Genomic DNA, 24,837 nt, shown 5'->3' with positions numbered 1-24,837 from the left:
ATCTTTTGTTATGGTTTAAATAAAGTCCATTGATCTCCGCTGTAGGCAATTTCTTGGTTTGGTGTTTCCTACAATTCTGTGTAGACTGGGCCTTGCTCTTGTGTGTGCGTTTTTTTTAAAAGGACACAACGCCTGTTTGCACAATGGCTCCATGCTTCATCAAACTTCCAGTGATCGCAAAGAAAAGGACTTTATTGTGGACAACCTGCCAATATTAAATTCACCTATGGGCTCTTGCAGCTACCCCTCCACTGGCAGAGGACCTTTCTTTGGAAGAACCTCTGACTCTGAAGGTGTATCTTATGCTGTAGTAGCTGTATCCCTCCACCAGTCACTGCTGGATGGGGGAGTATTACAAATGACTGCTGCTTGTGTTTTTTACAGGCCATTAACCATCTAAAAGGAATTTTCTTGGAAGTGCTCGCCCCCAAATAAAGATGGTGAAACAATTTGATGTTAATGGTGTTCTTATTTTTTCCTTGTTTAATTTCCAACTGGCTCTTGGTTTCCTAGGCTTTGGCATGGGTATGTACAGGCTACAGCCCTAGTGGTTTAGTCTTTGAGGTTCTAAACTGAGGCTTTAAAGTGAATTCCTTGCCCTGGATCTGATAACACTATGCGCATAATATCCATTCAGACATTAAACTCAGTATATTCATACTTTTCTAGATAGTGTCCAAATGTTCAGGAAATTTACGTTCTGCTTCTAGGAGACATTGATCTGATTCAGACATAAAACGGCATATGTTAAAGGTTAAATGTTGGGTTAGTCTATGACAAAGCCAAGTATCCCTGGCCTCAAGGCTCATAGGCCTGGGTCCTGGATTTCTTGGTTATGTCACCTGACTCACAATCTAGTATAGAATCAGTTACTACTGTCACATGTTTTTGCTAAACACACTGCATATGGCACCTGGTCGGTGTAGCCCTTGCAGAAATTTTTCAATGCTGGATCCAGATGTCTGGAATATTCAAGTTCGCTAAGTACCTGTAAAGGGAGTTAAAAGCTTAGTGATGCAAGATATGTGAACTTTCTGTCACAATTACATTTTGGCATTTATTACTTAAACACTGAGCTGTACCTTGAGGGCCACTGAATGCCCAACTGTCCTGCTTTAGCTGCTCCATCACGCTCTGCCCTGCTTTTTAGGGACAGGTAGAGCTCAGTGTTTTCTACTAACGGCAACAATCTGCAGTGGGGAAGCAACGTACATTCCTGATGTGAGCGGTAGCTTTCCCAATTCATCAGGATAATTTAAATCTGGTAGTCCCTGGTACTAATGTTCAGTAATCCGTATGTGTGGCGTGTCTCTGAGGCGGTATGATTTGTATATCCAAAATCTGCCGCATCATGAGTATGTTTAAAGTTAGTGATGCTACAGCATGGGTGTACTCCTATACTGTTTGAACCTCATGGGACTTTTCCCTTAAGCGTGGAACTTATTTATCTGTCAAACAGTACAATGTTAAGTGTTCATGTTAATGCAAACTGACTACTACACTTGTTATGGGCGTTTACAACCAATCCAATATTTGTCAGCCATATTAATAACCCTTTGGAAACCAGTTTTTATATAGTGGTATGTAGCCAAGCGGTTGCCCACATTCTGATTAGCAACATGGCATTTCATATAGCCAAAAATTTGATTGCATTTACTTATAGAGGGTAGTGTCATGAAATATTGCTTTAGTACAGGGGCGTCCAACATGCGGCCCGCAAGACCTCGAGGTGCAGCCCGCGTAAGATCGGCGTGCCGTACCTCGAGCCCTGCTACAACAAGAGCCCTGCTACTTACCTGTGGGAGGGTCTTTTGTACTGCACAGAGGAAGCAGAACCCAGCACAGTTCACGTGACATCACATGACTGCTCCAGTCCTGCTTCCTCTGTGAAGTACCAGAGAATGCAGAGGGAGGCCACGCCCCCTGCTGAAGTCTGTAAGCGGCATCGAGGAGCTGCGGTGCAGGTAAGGTGGTGGGGAGGATGTTTGAATGAGTATGCGTGATTGAGGGAATGAATCTGAATTAATGAGTATATGAATGAATGAGTATGTGTGTCATAGCTTGGATGTGTAAGTGCTGGAACCTAGGCATGATGGGACTGTGATTGCTGTTAGCAATCACACTCCTATCATGCCAAGTCATATTGCTAATTATTACATATTGCTAATTTTTTTTGTCCAATTGTGGTGTGTTACCTACTTTTATTAAAAATTGGAGTTTTGATTATTACTTTTAAAGGTGGGGGGTCATTTTCGGTTTTGGCCAAGTGAACCGTTAATGTTTTGGTCCAGAATTTTCATTTCGGTGCATCCCTAGAATAAATAGAACTATTTCATTTTTACTTATCCTGAATCCTGAATTTGTAGTCACAAAACTTTGTAGGCCCAGAAATCAGTGAGAGGAAAAGTAAAGGCTTTGTGTCATTTACTTTATTTTAATCTGCATATTTTATTAAAGGCCATATTTTCTCTCAGTGAAAAATGAGTGCAGCCCGCGCACGTATACAATTCTGATGAAGTGGCCCACTGCAGAAAAAACTTGGACACCCCTGCTTTAGTACCTGTTATATTCTATTGTACCTTGATGGCAAAACATCTAGGAAATGTATGACTAAAACCTGTTAGGATTTTCCCAAAGCCTTTGTGCCTTGGTTACCTAAAGATAACTAGGTATAAAATTAAGAACATTCTTGATGAGAACATTCCAGAATATCCAAACTTGAATAAGAAGTGTTCCTTACTTAGCTTAAAGATACAGGGCCCAATGCTGCATACATGAAGTGCAATTCTGAGTACTGCTAATTAGCTTTTTCTACACCTATTTTAATAAAAATAGCTTCTAGTTTAAGATACTAAGAGCAATTGTAAGCTGCTATTTGAAAGGAGCTACACAAAAAGTGGACAACACATATCTTTACGTTTCAGTAAACGCCTAGGACTGCATAAACATTACCTGCCTACCATTTATAATAATCTAAAGCTCTCTGTGTGGACAGACCTATGCCAAAAATAAAGGCAAGGCATTTTCAAACGCAGTCTTACAGAAGGTGTGTGTTTCTATACAAAGGCGTCTTCAGTGGTTTTCTGGCAGGTCTTAAAAGTCAGAGGCCTGGCCTTCAAGCAGCGTATTCTGTATGTGGCCACGTTCCACACTATGGAGAATGAACACAAGAAGGATTACAGGCACTCCTCAGTTAACTAGGATTTCTAGAGTCCAATCCTTAGCAGCATATTGTAAACTGATTGACTCGCTAGCCCAGATAGAGAAGGAGCCATTTATCATTCTCATGTATTGGGATAACCAATAAGCAAAATATAAACTCAGTGAGTGTGGAAATTGAAAAACCTTGGAGTAGCCAACAATAAGATAAGGTATATTTATGATTTTAGTGTTTATTAGTAGAGAATATGCAAAACTGAAAAATACCAGAATGTTGTATCAAGATACTTGTTAAACAAATTTAAATTTGGGGGTGCGTGTGATTCATTGGAAGGAGCTCAGTAAGAAGAGCAGCTGAATTTTATCATGGCCTCCACACAGATCAAACACAGTAATTTAGTGGAATTATGGCACCTCCAAAGGAAGACATAAATATAGTTAACTGCTTGTTTAGGAAATGAAAATACAGCACTACACATGTGTGTGTAAATAGTAAATAAACGTTAGAGATATAATGTACAGACTAAATAAACACTGCGTACCACACGCAAGTGCTGGATGTGGGGTTGGGTTTGAACAGCTTTTTGTAGCACATTCAACCGGTCTCAAGTAACTTAATTACATCAGCACATGTAACATTTTTACTTTGGATAATGATCATTCAGTCCAAATCCAACATACATAGTAACATAATGTGTTTATACTAGACATCGTGGGAGTATTATGGAGAGAAATTCAGTGGTGTAGCATTGCAAACATTTCTCCACAGTGGTGGCCAGCAAAAGAACATCCATGGCATCATATTGTAGAAAGCAAAATCTTCCCAGTAAAAAAATATAGCTGGGCACTAGATCATTCTTACGGATGTGTAAGCAAAAGGGTATTGTGGGGCCAAAGCAATAAGCCAGTCTCTAGTGAGTAGACAAGCCATATCGAACACTGATAAGTTGCCTGAAAGGAGAGCAGTGGCATTTGTTTGAACCCTGTAAGTAGGGAAACTTGACAATTCGAACCCCTGTTGAGGGTGCCAACCCACTAGGGGCCATCCATCAGAGCTCATAGAGCTCCTTTACAGCCCTATCCAAAAGCAATGGGTGATGAACAAAGATATAATGTGTAAGCAAGGTAAAAGAACAATAGGGACAAAAGAGAGAATGGAGGTGGTACTTATATCTACATAAAAGAAATAAGGCCTTAAATCCTAATATGGTAGTATGATGGTACAATACTAATGCAAATAGAAAAGTAAGTACAAAAAATGTGCTAATACTGCATTATTGGACATTGGGCAGCAATCTTTGTTTAATACACACTATATGACCAAAGTATGTGGGAAGGCTTTACATAATATTTTGGAATTTGTCTGTGGGAATTTGTGCCAAAACAGCATTTGTGAGGTCAGGCACTGATGTTGGACAAGGCGGCCTGCTCCAATTCATCCTAAAGGTGTTTGATTGGGTTAAGGTCAGGTCTCTCTGCAGGAAGTCAAGTTTTTCCACACCAAACTCATTTAACCATGTCTTTAGGGACTTTTCTTTGTGCACTGGGTTACAGCCATGCTGTTACAGGAAAGGGCCTCCCCCAAACTGTTCCCGCAAAGTTGGAAGCATAGAGTTGTCTACAATGTCTCTGTATGCTGTAGAATTAACATTACACCTCATTGGAACTAAGGAGCCCGAACCATGAAGAACAACCTAACCATTATCCTCCACCACCAAACTTTACAGGAGGCGCTATGCATCCCATAAGGTAGCATTCTTTCAGATAGTGAAATGTGATTCATCACTCCACAGAACATTTCCACTGCTCCAAAGTCCAGTGGCGGTGTGCTTTACACCACTTCAGATGAAGCTTGGCTTTGAGCATCATGCTTTTTGGCTTGTGTGCCGCTGCTCGGTCATGGAAATCCATTTCATGAAGCTCCTGCCACACTTTGCTTGTGCTGAAGTTGGTTCCAGAGGCAGTTTGTAATTCGGTAGTGAGTGATGCTAAAGAGGGCAAGTGATATTTATGCACTTGGCTGCCCCACTTTGTGTGCATGATCTATTGCTTTGTGGGTGGGCTGTTCCTCCTAAACACTTCCACTTTACACTTAGTGGACCAGGGCCGATATAGCATGGCAGAAATTTCAGTTCCAAGGTGGAACATTATGTCTATGTGCTTGAACAACAAAGTATATATGATGTACAATGTGGTCATGCAGTGTTATGAAATATTGCTTTGGTGCCTTTTATATTCTATTGAATAGTACACATCAGGGGAGTCCAGGTTTTTTTCTGCAGTGGGAAAATATGGCCTTTTAGTGGTGCAATGCATGTGAATACAGGATTAATTTCAACTCACAGTAACGTGCATTATGTGTGCATCAGTCCTACAGTAGTAAAATACACAATAATATGCAGTATGAATGAATGAAAACTCACACAAATACCAGAGAATGTCATGGAGGATATTCCCAATTGATGAAAGTTGCTGCTACTATCATTGATAAAAACGATACAAGGGCTGAGAACCTGTCCCTGATCTTTGGCCCGACGGTGGTTGGCTACTTTGTATCAAAACCCATCCCCCTGATGATCATGCAGGCAAAAGTGCCTGATGACGATGCTCTCTGTGGCCAGTAGGTTCCAGCAGATGCAGTCAGAGCCAAAAGTGGATCCAGAGCCTGACCTCTGAAGATGCACTCACACCAACAAACACCAGCATAACCAGATAATCAAACTAGCACAACCAGACAAACCCAAAAACACATACTGACACACAGACATTCGCCAACATGCACAGACACACATGACTTGCAAAGCCTCAGCCCATCTGATTCAGCTGCCGAACTACCCCCTCAGGGTCACCAATGGAACCTTTAAGTGACCCCACTCAACTCTGAGGTAAAGCGGTAAGTCAGTTACCTCTGCAGATGTCATTTGGGCGGCATGTTGGATGACCCTGTACTATATCTTGCTCTCTAAAAACTATAACTTGCCTTCAGACCGATAAGCACCCCAGTTGCTGCTTAAAATTAAAACTGGCTCATACATTAAAAAAATTCAAAATAATGAAAATAAAGGTGTGGAGGTGCAGCCAGCAGAGGAGAAGGCTCCATGAACCCCATCAACAGAATATCAAAAGAACACACTGACCACAATACAATAATAGCAATGAGGACAGTTAAATATATTTAACATAACATGATACCAAATAATGGCATTGTAAGAAAACCTATGTTTTGATCCATGTATGGAGTTGTCAGGGCACATTAAATAAAACTCAATGTATGTTGGCTTCTTTTTGTTGGCTTTATTTTGTGTCATGCTTGGTCAATATTTAGCTTTTGCTCTGTTAATGGACTGTGTTAAGTGTGTTTTGTTCTTTTAAGATTAAAATGGATTCAGTATTGGGGGAGAATCCTAAATGTCCAATAACGTAAACACTTGGTATGGCGTTAGCAGGGATCAATGTTACAGCCGTCCTTCCCTAATTTTACACAATCCTTTGCCTGTTCAATGAGCGGGATGTTTCCAATATTTATTACAGCCACAATTAAAACGCCGCACAAAAACATACCTGTAAAAAATAACCTCATAGCATTTTAGTTATTAATCCATTATAACTTTTTTTTTTTTTTTATAATGATGGGAGTTGTTTATCTAGTGATGAATAGAAACAATTTAAAAACCTTAAAAAACTTTATTAACAGAAAACGAATTATATGGCAAGTCCATGAAACTTGATTCAGCTTTATTTTACTGTAATAACTAAAATTCCTAAGGATCTCCCATTAAAGCAATAAAAGTCAAGTTCCTGAAGAAAGATACATTTGCTCAAGTGTCACATTTGTTATTCCAAGAAAATGCATGATGTCGCCACCAGCCAGGCTCATGGTGTTGTAGTATACTAAAAACATACATACTTTGAGCTTGCACACCATGTCAGAAACTGGTTTATACAGCACGTGTGGACATAAATAAGGCTTCTTGCACCATTCCAGATATTATAAATCTCTTAGCAATCGGACACCAACATTTCTACAAATGCCGGAACAGAGATTTATGTTCCTTGCGTATCATTAATGGTCAATGGAAATCCTGAGCTCAGTGCTGGAGAAGTTGTCAAAATAATTAAATACTGTGCTTGGTATATGACACTCAACAGATTGCTCCTTTAAAAACACACGGTAAGGGCCCAGAAGACACCTTACTGCAGTCTTGAAAAGGAAAAAAAAAAGGGGGGGGGGTTAAAATGAGAAATGACCTAGCCCAGTATACTAGGGTTCAAGAACATATTTGCCTCCTAAAATTGTATACAATTTATCAAAAATACTCCCTGCCGACAAATGCAAAATACAGTGTACATAGAAATAATGATATTTAGCAAAGAGGGCTTGTTATGTTTTATATTGCTCTAAAGCCGTGTCTTGCTCACAGAGTTTCTGTGGCTTTGGAGCAGACAAAAGGGAATATTAGAGGTCCATCTTCACTGTACGGCACAGCCAGCGAAGCACAGACCCTGATCGGTTCCAGCTCATTACCGCTAGTCACTTTTATCATCTCCTTGGTAATGCCTGTATTCCGGTTTCAGCTCCCATGTGTTCTTGTGCGTTCCTTTGACATTATAAATGCCGATGTCTCGTAAGATTTCTTTAAGGTATGTCTAATGGAGAGGGAAAAAAAAAGTAATGTCAAAATTCAACATTTTCATTAGTGTGAAAAAAAGAAATTATTCTATAACAGTCAATTCTAAATATATTCGACAAAAAATGGGAACCTGGATGTGATTTGTAAGATAGAGATGCTGATTTAAGCCTTTTCTCCTCACTCAAATATGTAATAAGGCCAAAACCTGATGAAACCCAAAAATGAGCTAGCCCTGTATAATGAATGCATGGGGAATTAGAGACATTTAACCGGTATTCTACTGGCGCTGTATTACTATGCTAAATATGTTTGAAATTAAGTTGGTGACAAAGTTTTTCTTGGCATTTTCTTATAGAGTAGTCTCTTGCACCTTACTCTACACTCCCTTAGACTAAAATAATTTTTAATTACATTATGTTCATGGTCAAACGTCAAAAGGGGGGGGAATAATTATGCAGATCCAGAGGACAGTTAAGGTTACTGTTCCCACGGGACACACATAAGGCAGGTGTTCTAGAACAGATATTATCGTAATCTGTAAACACCATCATTTAATTTAATACAGGATTTGGGGATACAGGATTCCATTAATGTGGTGCTGAAGATGTATCAGACTTTTCTGCATTAAACGTGGAGCTGATATTCTGCCGAATCCCAGCAGATGTCAGTATCCAACCACATTACACAAATACTCCAGCAGTCTACTTACCATATTAGCAACACCGTCCTTGGTAATACACACAACATATTGACATTCAGTGAGGGAATTTAAACATACATGGGTTAGACCAAAAACTATGCTGTATCTAAAACAAGACAAGGACTGGTGTCAGGAAAAATGGACAGACTAGGTAGGGTGAATGGTTCTTATCTGCCATTCAATTCTATGTTTATATGACTAAACAAAAGGACAAGAACAATAAATCCTTCACAAATGATTAAGTACACGCAATAATCTGTTCCTAAAATGTATGTAATGCATGCGGTCACGTGCAACAAGTTCTGTGATGCTATAGAAAGTTTTGCTGGAGTGCATGAGTTTGCCAATAGACCCTTGGGCAGAGGACCTTGGTAGCATTCATCAGTGTGCAGAGGATTTATACAATGCCCAACACAATGTATTGATGAAGGTGTCAAATTCCCGACAGCCGTAATCCATACATGTCATTTTACATTATTTCTTAGGGTCTGCCAAGCCTTCTTGGTTATTTTTCTGAAGGATATAGACCTTTCTCTAGACCACTCTAGCAAACACAAGGCAAATCATCTTTAATCCTAAAAAGGACACAAGGATGCAACCAATTGAGTATCACTAACTGGTCCACCTGGGGCCTTGAACCAACATCCACAATCATTACTGGGAAGCAAAAAACACGGCCAAAATAGTTTTGGAGGTTCACAGGTATGCCAATCAGAGGCACTTTTATATTATGAACTAATAATTAAAGGAATCTCCACCAGCAGATAGAAATTCAGGTAAAAATAACTTAGGGAAATATCATACACCATCACTGCTGACAAGAAGGAAGAACAAAATCTACAGTTTCTTGGTTTATAATTCTTGGTCTGCATGTAATTGTTCGAGATTCTCCATCTTTTCAAATTTGCATTTCAGTAAGCAAAATTGGGTATTAACTCCTCTAGTACCGGTACCAATGGATTTCTCATTATTCCGGTGCTTAGAGGGTTATATCTTAGGAATTGCTGCAGAGAAAGAGAAGGCAGGTATCCAACATACTAACATCATGTGAAACCAAATGCAAGTTAATCTTCCCAAGATCCAAGTTGCCATGGGAACAACCACAGTCAGAACATCACTAAAAAAAGATCATTTAATACAACAAAACATCTGTAATGTTTAAATATAAATGTGCACAGACACCAACATGCCGTTCCTTTACAACATGAACACTGTGTGAATTGGGAACTCCAGAGGGCTGCTTATCGAAACGAAATAAAGGGTAATCTGGTGGTTTATCTGTCTGCCAGGACGAGTCGATTACATGAGAAAAGCATGTCTAGACTGTCATTATTACCATCATCAGTTATCTAGAGCATTAACAAGTTCTGCAGTGCTTAACAGCAGCAAACATCAGCGTAAACACAGAGGATATGCCAGAAAAACGGCTACCTACTAACACACACGACTCATTTTAGACTATACATTCTAGAGTAATGCAAGAAACGGTCTGTAGGCTACTTTATCATTCTAGCTGTTTCAGGGTAAAAATGTGATTAATGTACCATTCTGTATACTGAAGTAAGATATACATCTGTTCACCAAGATTGTGTCTTAGAATAAATATTAATACACGGCCCTCCTTACCTAAGGTATCTATTTGTCTAGGTTTTTCAGAACAGAGATCTGCTTCAGAGGCAAGAAGACATTGTTGTAAGAGGTGGGAATGCATCTTTAATATGTATTCGATTCAAGGCACTTGAAGATATTAGCACAAATTATCAGGAGGGACAAGAATATTAACCAGAATGGCTCCTTTAAACAGAGGACTTTGTGTCCATGTATATTTTCCCTAATAGATCATAATACATGAATAGGTTTCTAGCAAAGATAAATATTAACGACTATTTTCATCCGATAAGAGGATTTATGAACATTAGATACACATAAAGGAAAACATTAGTAGAAAATACCAATATATAGATATAGCCCTGTATATACATGGCTATATCAAATAAAGCAGTTTAATTGTACGGTTCCATTTAGGCAAAATAATAATTGCCCTGTCTAGTACGGTAAACAGATAAACATTAGAAAACTGGTCAACATATTCTCTTTCCTCCAAAGGTTTAATAATCTAAAAACACCACAGAAAAATGATGTTTCTATGGCAACATATCAGCTTGTGTCACACGACAAGCGTCCCTGGCATACATTTTTAAATATACTATTGTAAATTGTATTTTATATACAATTTACCCGATTAATGAATTATTTCTGATGCATTTAACAATACTAGGAATTCTAATGCTGCATTTAGTTACAAGTGTTTAATGCAGCAGGGTACTGCATCTTTAACTTGGACTACCACAGGCTATAACCAGTTCCAATTAAGAACCCTCATAGTGTTCAGACGTTAGTCATAGAAAGAAGAACAAAGGAGAGAAAGGCATTTTTATAAGAATAACCCAAAAACAATTTGATAAAATTACTATGTGAGGAGACGGTGGAAATGTCAAAAATGTATCCCGCAGGGAGGGGATAAAAGGCTAAAGGGATTGTCTCCAAACAGAACAGAAGCTGCCTAATAAGAGAATCCAAGAATAGTAAATGGTAAAAAGTCTATGAGCTGGCGTAGGACACTTTGCTTATCCAGTTAATTTTTGTCGATGGATACCCATATGTCTTGGTTAAGTCTACATTTCCCAGATGTAAGGAATAACTTGTTTCATAACAAAAGAGAAATATATTGCTAATATTGTTATGTATTTTAGAACAGCAATATGGTGCCTGAGCCAAGTTAAATGGATGCATTTGTAGATTATAAAAGGGAAATTCATTTCGGAACACGAAATAAAAATGAATACAACATTGAAGTAAATTACACCCTTTTTAGATTACTTTAAGTAGCACTTTGTGTCTCAGGAAAAGACCCACTGATTGTCTAAAATGGACTTGTTTTACTATTGCAAATGCAGTTACTTGTGCATTTCCTGGGATTTATATTCATAGAAACAGCTCAATATTCCGAAGCACTTGGTGAAAGGCGAGAGGTTCCATGTTATTCTATATTACGGTAATATTAAGTTATATTAGAGATATGCTGGGGTGATAATTGGCAGGGGCGGGGTGGGCACAGACATTTGGCCACAAAGCAATTCTCTGTTCTGGGGGTTATGTAATTAAGGTGTTGAAGTTGCAAAACCGTCAGACCAAAAAGGCGGTGCAAGGTCATGCCATAAAACGAGGGTCACCAAAACAAAATGATTCTCGAAGTGATGGTAGTGGATTTGAGTTGAATATTTTGGGCCACTGATTTATGGTCACTTCTCCTTCCAAAATAAAAACAGCCAAAAGGGGGCACTCTTGGTTTAGGTGTCATTGGAGACGGGGCTAGGGGGTATGTCTTCACAGAGACTTTTTATGTGACTTTGTGACCTATTGACTGCAATTTATTTAACCAAGTAAGGCCTTTACAAGAAGAATGCGTATTTACTTGGTTTGATTTACAAACATTCTCTGCTATTTCTATAAAATTATTCTTGTGGATTTTTACCTCCTTAACGCGACAGGCATGTCACGAACAAACAGTCAGTTAACGACCCACGATGTGCCTGGTACGTCAGAGCATTTAATAGACTTAGAAAGTGACCAAGGGTAGCTTTCGATGCTTAAATGGTTTGTGAATGCCTTGATGTCGAGGCATTCATAGCAACACCGAAATCTGCTCCAGGGACCCTGTGTGATCCGTCGCTGGAGCGTCCATACCCAGTATATACAATATGGCGGCAAACGCCTGATTTAAAAGAGCTTAGGAGGCAATCATGGTTTGCCCTATTGCAAAAAAAAAAAAGACAAATTAGAATCTATCAATTGTTTTCATTAGCTTTCGGATATATTTTAAAGGTTTTTCAAATGAAAGTGATAAAAGGAGGCTTCCCCCCCCCAATTTTTTTCACTATATTTCATTTTTATTATTTAGTAAAATAGATATGATCAAAATAATGGTATCTAATGGGTACACTAAATGAGAAAATTACAGTTAAACTCATACAAGGCAACAGTTACAAAGATGTCTAAAACCCTATACATTATCATCGTGTATAGGTTTCAACTATTTTGCCTACAAATGTAGGTAGTAATTAAATGTATCTCAGAAATTACCATAATACATTAATATTTAAGTGCCAGCATTGCAAGGCTTATTTTTCTAATCCATTTTTTTTACCATTATAATCTTATTATGAGTAATTACATTAAATTATATACATTTGCACTACATAAACTACACTATTTCATATGGTACTGCAGTGTTGACATTAAATTTAAAATATAGCAATGAAAGAGTTAACGTGCATTAATTGATTTTATACCTCTCTACAGATTTCTAGTCATGGGTGTTGATTATCTAGAAAATCTGACTAAAACTTATCATTTTAACATGCTATTTTTTCAACAGACACCATATAATTACTTAAATGCAGATGTTTCCATCATCGAAACTTTTTCTACTTCAACTGGGGTGGGAGTTCGGCGTTGCTGAATGCCTCGCTATCGAGGCACTTCAGGGACACCACTGAAGTTTAGGAGTCTATCATTGATTGCCTCCTAAACTCTTTAAAAACGGGCGTCTGCCGTGTATGGCGGATGTTGACGCCTCAGGGACACCGTTTGGGTGCAGAAAGCGAACGTAGATCAACAACATTTTGGAATTTTGAACGTGGAGCAACATTTTGGACCGTGCTCAAGAGCTTACAATTTAGACACCAGTAAGTGTGACGTCTTTGTTTCTCTTGCTGTACACGTTTCTTTTTGTTCAGCTGAGACAATAAAATGTGGAGTCATCTATATTGCAAGCTTGTGAACAGGGTCCTCTTATCCTAATGTGACAGTTTGTCTTAGACTGTCAATTCTAGTTTTGTCATGTATTGAATGTATTGCAATAAATGCTGTGGAAATTGCTGGCTCTATATAAAAAAAGATAGTGTTTCTTATATGCTATATGAGATAAGGTAGGAGGCTCTCGTTTGGATTTCTCTAGTAGTGTACAAGAGGTGGTTTTTGTGTTCGCACTGTAAAAAAGTAATTCTTTTAACATAGGAAAAATAGCGGAGCAATAGTATCACGGGTGATCCAGCATTCTCGCATTCTCAAAGTCGCATTTTCAAATGCCCCCCAGAGATCTACCCCATTCAATTTAAGATATGAATTATAACAGCTCACTCATTTGTGTTCTCCCAGTTTTAGCCAAGATCTGTGTCTATGGTGCAATTCATGGCCCTTCCTCCACTCCTTTGCTGAACATCAGGGTATGGTTCAAATGAAGCAGCAGCACAAAAAAAAATCTTGTTTATAATGAACTATGAACAATACTCCATTCTCTTTAGTCTTGTCTTCAAGGGCCATGAACAATACAAGTTTTAAGGATAGTGCGTGAGTGGCATTAATCAGTAATAGATCCATCTGTGTTACCAATGACCTTTTAATTTAATGAACCACTTTATAAGCAAGGTTAAAACTGCCAATCAAATCTATTGTGGCTTTGATAGTGTTTATTAGGTAATGTAAACTTTGACAAATGACCTGAACTACGCAGCTTTCCCCCAAAAAACTGCAAAAATGCCCCTTTAACCTGCCATGACATGCAGTACCTAAATTTCATTTTTACAGGTGGTTAATGATATCACTGCAATGTAACATCACATTCACTTTCTGAAAGCCAGAATTGTGCATTTTTGCCATTTGTGGGGAAAAAAGCAGAGTGCTACATAAGAGACAGAAAAATGGCATTTGGATTTGATGGCCCTAGAGATTTTCCATCACAAATACCCTATATGCTGAAATATCTGCAGAAATGAACACAAGAGTATACCTCTCAGCTGAATACAAATCAAAGCCTGCAAGTAATGTATGTCACGCACACACCCAGAGAATGACAGAAGGGGAAAAACAGAGAAAAATGCGTAGAAAAACAATAAATGCAGGTACACAGTAAAAACTCACACATAATACCTACATTTTAGAACTGTATAAAAACATGTTCATGTTAAAGCTCTTAAGCTCTCTTTTAATCACCGATATAGATGTAATATATTTGAAATAGCAATATGGTACTTGTTTTTATTGCCCTATAACTTGCAAAACAACAAGGGTATTTCTAAACTCAAGACTAATAGAATCGGTTTAGCTGTTTTTTCATTGGCGTTTTCATTAGTGTTTTTTTTTTTTCAATTCTTTACCGTAGTTTTATATTTTTGTATGGTAAATTTGATGATGTTATCAAAATAAATGTATCTAATAAAAGCCCTTTACTTGTCCTGTAAAAAATTATATAACTTGTGTGGGTACAGTAAATGAGAAAATTACAGCTAAAAAGGAAGAGTGCAAAATAAAGTAAAAAAAAAAACCAGGCATTGTCACTAAGGCCATATTCAGCCAAATGGGCATTTGTGAAGTCAGGCACTGATGTAGAACAAAAAGTGTTCAATCAGCGTTTTAATTCATCCGAAAGGTGTTCAATGGGGTTACAGTCAGGGCTCTGTGTGGTCCAGTCAAGAGCCTCCAAATTCAAATTTTCAAACCATGTATTTATGGACCTTGCAGTCATGCTGTTAGAGGAAAGGGTCTTCCGCAAATTGGTGCCACAAAATGTAACAAATACAATTGTCTACAATGTCTTTGTATGTTGTAGCATTAACATTACACTTCACTGGAACTAAGGGGCACAGACCATTATCCCTCCTCCACCAATGATCGGTTTGCTTTACACCACTCCTGCTGGACATGATATATATGGATGGATATTTACACGCTTCAGCACTTGGCCTCCATGCTCTGTTGGTGTGCATGGTCTAGCACTTTGTGGCTGAGCCGTTAGTCTTAGGTGATTTCAGCTCACATATTAACGCTTAACAGTGGACCCGGACAAACCTAGCAGGGCAGACATTTCACAGACTGACTGGTAGCAAAGGTGTTATCCTACGATAATGCCACGTTACAAGTTACTGAGCTCTTCAGTAGGACCCATTCTCCTGCCAATGATTGGCTACGTCTATGTGCTGATTTTATACACCTGTTAACAATGAGTGTGGTTGAAACAATTACGAGGGGTGTCCACTACACAAATGACGGAGATCTCAAAACCTGAAAGATGTGTGTGACAGAAATAGGACGAGAAGAAGTAATACCGACTGTAACCCTATGATCCCGTTATACTTGTTGTTGATCACAGTAATTTTTCTGTAGGACAATTAAAAATATATTGACACATAACATAACGCAGTATTAATAAAGTCTTTATATAAGCCACAGATTGTCCCGAAAATAGAAAAATGAAACTGTATTGGCAACAATAACCTGGCTTCCTATACAGAACTGTGACACCTCAGCTCAGGGTAGTACCAACCCTTAGCATTCAAAGTTCGGCTAGGAAAGGTGACACTCAACTGTAGACAACACTGGATTTACAGAAAACAAATGGGAAAGCCCACGCAAAACATTAACGTAAGTTTGCCTGCTCTTCTGCTTCATAGTGAGAAAAAAAAAAAAAAAGCATTTACTACAAACAATAGAAATGTGAAAAAAACAGTGGAAGCCCCCCAATAACCCATTTGCACCCCTTAGTTTCTCCCCCTTCCAAAATATGAAGAAAATATTGAGAAAAACAAAAACTCAACCCCTTAGACCTACCACTACAAGCAAACAATAAGAAAAATCACAGGCACCAGACCCCTTAAGCCAATAGTTAGTAGGTGGGGTATATGACTGTGACCAGGAGATACTGCTGCCATTGTTCAGCTGTGGCACCTATGGTATGTTTTTTTATATGGTATAATTTTAAGCAAAATTTGTTTTGGTATTGTTCTACTAATTAGCAGAGAGGCATCTGCGTTTCCTGATCAACATACCTGGGAACTTCTCTGAGCCTTCCCTTGCGGGACGCGGCCAGGGCTGCACATCGACGTCGGCGGGCGGTCCCGCTGACGTCGAGGGGAACACCCCCATGTAAAGGAAAAAATGGGTGGGGAGGGGGACGTGTCAGGACCCCACGACCCGGAGAATTCGGGTCTTGACCTGGAGAAATGGAGGAGCAGCACTCACCTGGCAATCTCCGGGTCAAACCGGGAGAGTTCCCAGGTACGCCGATCAGTGACCATGATTTAAATTCACATAGTCTTATAGAAGACATTAAGATGAATTCAGATTTTGATTCTATGTTAATTCTCCCCCTTCACACTCTTAACTTTGCATATCTATTTGTCCTTCTATAAGTGTACTAGATTGCATAAAATCCATTAATGTCTGGAATTACGGAATCTATAGCTCACAGGCTACATGCTAATGCAGTTTGGCAAAAAAGGAATGTACACCCAATAAATGGATACCATTTTCTAGGTGCAATTCTCAAAGCCACTTTCTGTACCGTTACTCACCACAGGCTGCTTCGTGATATCCACCAGATCTTTAATGTTGTAGTACTGATGCTTTTCAAATGCAGAAAACAGCATATCCAAAACCTGTTGCTTATCTGCACGAGCGCGTTTTCCATCATCTTTTTTCTTCTTTTCATACTCAATCTGGATATAAAAATATACATTGTCTATTACATCAGAAATTATCTCATCCAAAACCTGAAAAGCATTCACTTAAATAAATCCATGCAGATAAGTACCATGTTTTTCGAAAGACATGAATTCATCAAACCAGGAAGGTTTGGCGAACACTTAACCCTCAACATTTAAACATGCATTATGAGAGGTTCATCCCCATTGAGCTTCTCTTGCAAGAAGGGCTTAACTGGCCCAACACAATGTATAGTTTATGAAAGTTCTTTAAAAAGTCATCTCAACAACAGTTACAGAAATGCATCTGACAATCTCATTTTAATTTTTTGGAAAAAAAAAATTGTGACACACAGTAAACGTAGACTCAACAGCAACTTCAGTGAATGAAAGGCCATGTAAAACACATATGACTGTTCCTTCCAGTGAAAAGGTTTCCCAATTCCTTGGAGATGGAAATTATACCTGGTGGTGCTCCCTGAAAGGAAGTGTATTTTGTCACGGAGGAACATACAGTATATTAAACTAGTAGATCGTATTTTTCAGATGTTGAATGTGCTTTATCAACAAACTATGTAGCGATTTATGATACTTGCAGAAATAGAGGCGGTAGTTTGTATATTATGAAGACTAGGTTCTAAAGAAGTTTCAGATTCTTGACTTCACTGTAGAATATGAAAGCAGAGACCCCTTGCTGCAGGATGAGCTGGAGAGGCCCTGTGTAATGTTAACTTGGTAGGGAGTCTTCAAATGCTCCTCACAAACAATTAAACAGGGCCAGTTTTGTCCTCCTTGCTGGAGGAACTTGCTAGCGTTGGTCCTTCAAAATGTATAGTAAAGTGGAGGAGCTGAAACACCAACTCTCCCACATACTCCCCTTCCAACTCTGTTAGTAAATAAACCCCATTAGGTTCTATACAGGCATCAATTTGTAGGTACAGAGATGACCAGTAAGCGGAATTACGGACAAACACCGATGTAGCCAATTTGCTCCTACAAGACGCTGTGTTGTAAACCTGATGCTGAATATCAGCCCTGGTTCAATGGACAAAAAGAAGGGTAGTAGTAAAGGTAAATGTTATTCAAGAAGGTCTCAAAAGCCGCTGTACATAGTTAAAATAAAATGTCCTCAATACAGAATGCTTGTTTTGTTCCATTGATTAATGTATATTTTGTTTTTGTGAGAGGCCAGCCTTAAGACAATCTCACACAGAGCCAGTCTGGCTTTGGTCTGCACAGCAGCACATCTTAGATATCATGTAGCCTGCCACGCAACCATTTCTTCTTCGATTTTATGAGAAATACAAAATAAATTGAGGACTCTTAAAATATCATTAGTTAGCCATTGTACACCGCTACGGAATATGATGGTGCTATATAAAACAAATAATAAACTGAGAAAAGCAACAGGATTACTTTCTGGGCAAGCTGCTTGGTATCTACAGTGGATTACAGACTCCCAAAGCATTTTATCCAGGTGCCTGGGCTCCGGCGTAAAGGCAATGCCACCCAGGGCCGACCCAAGGCAAAATGCCGCCTGGGGCGAATTTTAAAATGCCGCCCCCCGCCCTATCTACCCTTCCTCTCCCTCCGTCCCTGCCGCCCCCCCCCCCATTATCTACCCTTCCTCTCCCTCCGTCCCTGCCCCCCCCATTATTTACCCTTCCTCTCCCACCCCCATTATCTACCCTTCCTCTCCCCCCCCCCTGCCGCCCCCCCCCTTGTACTTACCTTTCAGCAGTCCTGCGGCGAGTCTCCCTGTTCAGTCTCGGTGCCGGCTTGTAATGCTGAGCGCCGGAAATCTTCCGGCACTCAGCATTACAAGCCGGCACCGAGACCGAACAGGGAGACTCGCCGCAGAGGAGAGAGAGAGGGGGGCGCCGAGCAGGGGCTTGGGGCGGCAAAGTGCCGCCCCTTCAAAAGTGCCGCCTGGAGCGGTTGCCCCACTTGGCTCCATTGTCGGGCTGGCCCTGATGCCACCCATCAACAAACTGACCCCTGAGATAGGAGGAGTAGTATAATTTTTGAAACAATTAGCTGGACTATTCTGTTTCTATAATTTAAATGCCTTTGATATATCGTGTCTCTGCCAGACAAACAGCGAGTATGCGGAAGCTAAAAGAAGCCTTTGGTGCTAGCTGTGCTCCATTGTTATGTTCGCATGTGGCATCTCCCTGGATGAACATTCTGTTATTCACCATTTATTGTATTTGTTTCTTCATCACAAAATTATTCAAGGGCAGGTATTGTGAAAGATGCCAGGGCTAAACCCATTAATGAGAAAAAAAAAATTTAGTTTCATGTTTTTCAAATGAAAGATCTCTCCTTCAGAGAGGCGGCTCTGAATTTACAGCAAAGAGAAAAGGCTACTGGGTGAATAACACAATACACGGCTCTAAAAGCATTTCAACCTGTCATGGTGTTGGAAATCTTCGACATTCAAGCGTTGCAACGTTCCAGCACCGTGTAAATTAACACAATACAAATAATGTGTATTTAAGCCTAATAATGTTCATTGCGGACTGGAAAATGAGCCAGTAACTGCTTGTATGAAAAACGCAGAAGTGAAAGAAAATGAGTTTGCATTATATTAACCAAAGGTTTAGACTATTTCCATAGTAATTCTTGCAGCTCAGCTTGCCACCTGCTCATTGCATGATGATGTGCGAGGACTCCTTCTACACCCCCCCCCCCCAACAACACACAGGCAACATACTGTAATCCCCGATATATGGCTAATAGAGTAGATAGCTGGTTGCTGGAACAGGCAAAATGATCTATCAACTGTAATTACAGTAATAAAAAATAATACTGTGCTTTCCTTACAGTTAATAGTGCGCTGCCTTCACGTTTTCAAGATGCCTTCAGGTAGGCGTTCTCATTTGTGATACCACCTTCAAGAATTATGGGCCAACATACAATAAAAAAAAAAAGTAACGTTAATCCCAAAAGCTCAGTTTTGCAAGCTGTGGCTAATTAAATTCTCTGAGCGCCGGGCTAGAGATGTTCTACCCTATGCTCCAGAGCCTCCTTCAATTAGGCAGTCAGAAGCTAGACTTCTGGGATTTTCTTTTAATTAATATGTAATTAACAATCAACATGGATGCTCCTGAATATACAGCGCACCATCCCGAAACCCTGTTAAATATACAGTCACCAAAACCTGAATGTTCTGCACTGCCGCAATTCTTACGTTTATATACAACATATAAAGCATTGTGGGTTTTTTTTTTTGTTTTTTTTTTATATATAATTTTCTGTTCTACACGCCATGATGACACATCCTGTTTTAAACTGCCACAACAGGAAGTATCAGAACTTCCTACAAGGGCTAATAATGACTCAAGCATAATCCACTGTCTATGCCCCAGTGCATACCAGGTTAAAAATCTATTAAAATAGAAACTTAAAGGGACACTACAGCCATTGTATACATTTTAATGCATATAATATGATAGCTGTGCGCTCCCTTCACATTTAATGTTGTCCTTTCTTTTTGTAAATGCATGGGGGGTTTCTGCAGATTGCACAATATCCATTTGCCCCTTTCCACGCCCCTCCAGTTAAATGCCCAGTAGGAGATGTGTTCGGCTGAATAGGTTAAATAGGGAAACGTTTTCATAGCCATGCCAATGGTTTTTTTTGTTTTGTTTTCACACAACTAGTGCATTAAAAGGAAAAACTTCCCAAAATGTGATTGTGTAGGATCACCACCTATTTCTGGCAATTATTTACCATGCAGTGGTGTTTTTCTTTCACGTAAACATGTTTTATAGCATCGAATAAAAAGGTAGTTTTTAATGTAAATGTTTATTGTACATACATGTTCATTAATCCTACAAAATCTACCGAACCGAAAGAGAATTCGATCCTGAAGACATTCTTAACATTCTCAGAAACGTTACACTTGAGGCCTGCTGGACCTAATCACATTCCCAAGCGGCTGGAATTTATCATCCTCTTAATGCTGTTCAGAGAGGAGGCCTGAAAGCCAATTGTGAATGCAAGACTGAACATAATATAAAGCGCTGCATAATTGGAATTTGCAAGTTTAAATCCTAAACAGTATCAAACAGTTGGTTGACTGAGTGAACTTTGTCTTGTGCCAATTTGCCCGCCTGCATTTTAAGGCAAATTAATTTGTTTTAACAGCTGTTTGGGTTAGATATTGGTTTATGTGCATGTGCTTTGAGGCTTGACTCAGCTTCTCGAACGGCAGGCACCTTCGGTATCAGCCCAGGGCGGTATGGGTACCGAGTAGACTAGATGGGGCAGTATGGGTACTGAGTAGACTAGATGGGGCACCTGGAAAATGCTATGCATGCTTTACTTCTTCTGGATCAATTGGGGGATATTCCTCACATTATTTATTTCCTTCAATGTTTCATATTTTGCAACTAGTGTTCGTGCATCTCAAACTCCATTACTTCAGCTGTCCTACTTCAACCCACAGAGGGACAAACATTCTCAGAGGTTTCTAAAATGTATTTTATAAGATTAACTCTGTCCCCCTCAACGTCCTATTATGACCCCACACTCCATTTATGGCATGGAGGAGTCTCATCAGTGGTGAAGTAGAAGCGAACAAATCTCCAGTGTTGCCCTATCGGTGGTGTATTTGTAGCACCCGGATTTGGCATAAAAGGAGATCAATGCTTGACAGGACACGTGATATCACATCATATCCAGGCACCTCATAGTGAAGATGGCAACCGAGAAGGGAACGGCTGGGTTCCTTGTCCTAGCTCAGGCGTAAGGCAAATCCAAAGTCATGCCAGTTACCAGAAGGTGCAATAATGTAATTAGACAATCTTCACTCATCATACACACTTTAATGCATATGATAGCAGTCACTTTTTAATTAACATTTTTGCCTTGATTTTGCCATGCAAATGCATATAAGCATTCATATGCTCTTTTTCTTCCCCAACTATTTACATCCCCATCTCTCACGCTTGCATTGATCTCCATAGGAGTGATTTCTTGCCAATGAATGGTCGCTTGAGGGAGGGAAACTTGTGCCAAAACGTAGTGATGAGTAGACGAGGCATTGTGCTGCAACTTTTTTTGGACAAGAATGCAAATTATATATATTTTTTTAATTAAGGGAGGGTTGACTGCTCCTTTAATATTAGACACAAATAAAAAAAAATAAAAAGACATCAACAAAACTAAATTAAGAACAGGTGTCCATGCTGATGCCAAACCCAAAACACTGACTGTGACTCACCACCATGCTTATTTTCATTCAGTCCCTCATCGCAGCTTCTTAGAATTATTTACTGAATCTCGATCTCTTGAATAACAAATGTGCAATTTCTGTCACATACATTTGCTAGTGTTGGTGAATTATTCATGCTCTACAAAGTTAATTTGTTATAACAGCTAGCAAAATGACCACACATTTCCTGGCCAATGATCCAGACCGATCTTTAACCCTATGTGGGGCCTAGAAAATGGTTTCCACTGTATAAACAAATGCTCTGAAAAAGACCCCTCGTCTTATAATCGGGGTCATCTTATAATCAGACACTAAGATCCAGATCCCCCGCAGTGCTGCAGGGGACCTGGATCCTCCTGTCTTATGGCCCCCCCCCCAAACTTACCGGTGCTTCTGACTCCCCAGTGTGTAGCCGGGGCAGCCTGTAGAGCTCTACGCGATTCACGTAGACAACTTCCGTTGCAGCCGGAAGGAGGTGCGTTTAGCGGCGGGAGTTGTCTGCGTCCATCGCGCAGACCTTCCCCGGCTGTCAGTGAGGAGAGTTCCAGTGCGGGGAATTCCAGGTAAGATTTTTTTTATTTATTTACATAAATTAGGACAACCCTTTAAAAATAGGAGTACCGATACATAGCTCTATAAATAGTTCTGTGTATTAGAGGACAGACGGAGCAGGATGTTGCTGTTTTACCAGTTTTTAGAATATAAAATCCCCTATATTTGCATCAGAAAGGATAACCGACAGGGTTACCATATCAATAATGACAGCTAAGAACTGCTCCACATAATTACGATTAATCACATTTTACATGCTAGTCAAGTTCTTCTTTATTGCTGCTTGTTAGCCGAAGCTTAGTAGGTAAACAATGACGGTATTGCACTCATTTATAGAGCACCGGGAGATTTTGTAGCGCTTTTACAATGGCAGGACAGAAAAAAATGAATACTCAGTTTGAAAATAATACTGGCACAGAAGGAGAAAAAAAAAGAGCTCAAAAAAGAGCAGATGCGGTTTTATAGCTGACGAATATGACCATTATATAGCTGGCAGTTAGTTTGAAACAAACTATAGATGATACCATTTTTTGTTTTAAATATATATTTATGTTTGCAGTCATAGCGTTTTTGGCAATCCATCCTAAGACAGCTGGAGCCAGCTTCGATATCAAAGCAAAGAGCAAATCACAAGAAACATTCTCCAAAGAAAATGAAATGTTTCCACATCACGTGCAATGTCACCTTTAAATCTCAGCACATAGTCACAGCTGTGTCTTCACAGACTGTTGCTAAATCTTCTACCTTCGAGCCCGTATTTATTCATCTCGGCGTTCCGCGCGGCTGAACTACTGCCAACTCGAAAAATACTTGGAATAGCGTTTCAAAATCAGAAAATGGGCTGAATGGTTAGTAGAATATATAAAAAATATTAATTATTGAACAGGCATCGTATTAACCCCAAGGACAGGTGAAAAGAGCATCTGTACCAGGTATGCTTGGGCCACATCAAGTGCCAGTGAGAAAAAAAATATATAGAAAATAAAACAGATAAAAATATATATATTTTAATTTAACATCAGCTTGTGTTCTGGTTTTAATTTAACACACATTATATATCTCTCTAATGTCTATAGAAGGGTCTAAAATATCTGGAAGTTATGTTTGTAGGAGACGTGACCCTACAATATTTACTTAAGACAGTAGAAGTGACTTGAGAACTAGAGGTCCACGAAGCCGTGCAAGAAATGAAATGCGGAGCATTGCAAGTAAAAATATGAGAATTTTCTGAAACATTACTGGGATTTTGAAGCCAGATAAATGTAAGGTGTTATATTAATAACTATTTCATAAACAACAATTGTTTCGAGATTGTCAGCGTGTTGAAGCCACGAAAACAGATATTTGCTGAAAAAATAAATAGAGCTAAGGAAGGTTTCAGTCTACTTTTAGGGGGACATTATGAATAAAGTTTGTCAGTCGCCCCCCCCCATTCTAAAGGATTTGCGTCCGGAATTTAGGTTAACTAGTGCTAGGGAATCTGCTGGTGCTATATAAATGGGACGTAAAGCAAGACCAGCCTAACACACATTAAGATTACCTCTGAGAATACTGAATTTCAGTCGGTAATTTTTAGATACATTATGCCATACTATCAATAACACACACATGGTGTCCTGATGAATAAATAAATTTCAGTCAAATAGACTGAAACGTTGACCTGGAAAAGAGGAATCTGTATTTATTGGAAAAAGACCTAGCGTGCTGGTAACTATCCATAGAATGAGTGTGTGTGTGTGTAATTATATATATTATATATATATCAATGTTCCAAATGGTGACATTTCCAGGTGTGCACAGAACAGATTATGTATTCATTTAATCCTCCGAGCCCGCTCTCCGTTGCCTGGCAAACCTCCCTCAATTTATCTTTGTCTTCCAAATTCCCACCGCCTTTTGCCATCTCTCTGCCAAGCATTACCTGCAAACACCCACAACCTTCCCAGTTCACAGGAGCAGTCAATTATATATATATTTTTCTTAAATTGACTGAAATCTATTAAAGGAACTAATCCACTTAGAACAAAAAATAGT

At 39.3% G+C, this 24,837-nt stretch overlaps 1 protein-coding gene across 1 annotated transcript in view; it reads right to left on the bottom strand.

Annotated features, from left to right (window-relative positions):
- Positions 1-7,686: 7,686 nt before the first annotated feature.
- Positions 7,687-24,837, bottom strand: part of LOC149279490 (general transcription factor IIF subunit 2) — a 76,277-nt gene continuing 59,126 nt past the window's right edge. The window contains exons 8-9 of the mRNA XM_089501117.1: positions 16,902-17,045; positions 7,687-7,806 (exon numbers count right to left, since the gene is read on the bottom strand). Coding sequence (XP_089357243.1) covers positions 7,687-7,806; positions 16,902-17,045 — 264 coding nt within the window. The remainder of the gene's footprint in view (positions 7,807-16,901; positions 17,046-24,837) is intronic.

Source organism: Sceloporus occidentalis, unplaced genomic scaffold (genome assembly GCF_023333645.1).
Source record: "Sceloporus occidentalis isolate IW3139 unplaced genomic scaffold, rSceOcc1.0.p SCAF_164, whole genome shotgun sequence".
NCBI lineage: Eukaryota > Metazoa > Chordata > Lepidosauria > Squamata > Phrynosomatidae > Sceloporus > Sceloporus occidentalis.
This window is presented reverse-complemented; position numbering and strand designations above follow the sequence as displayed.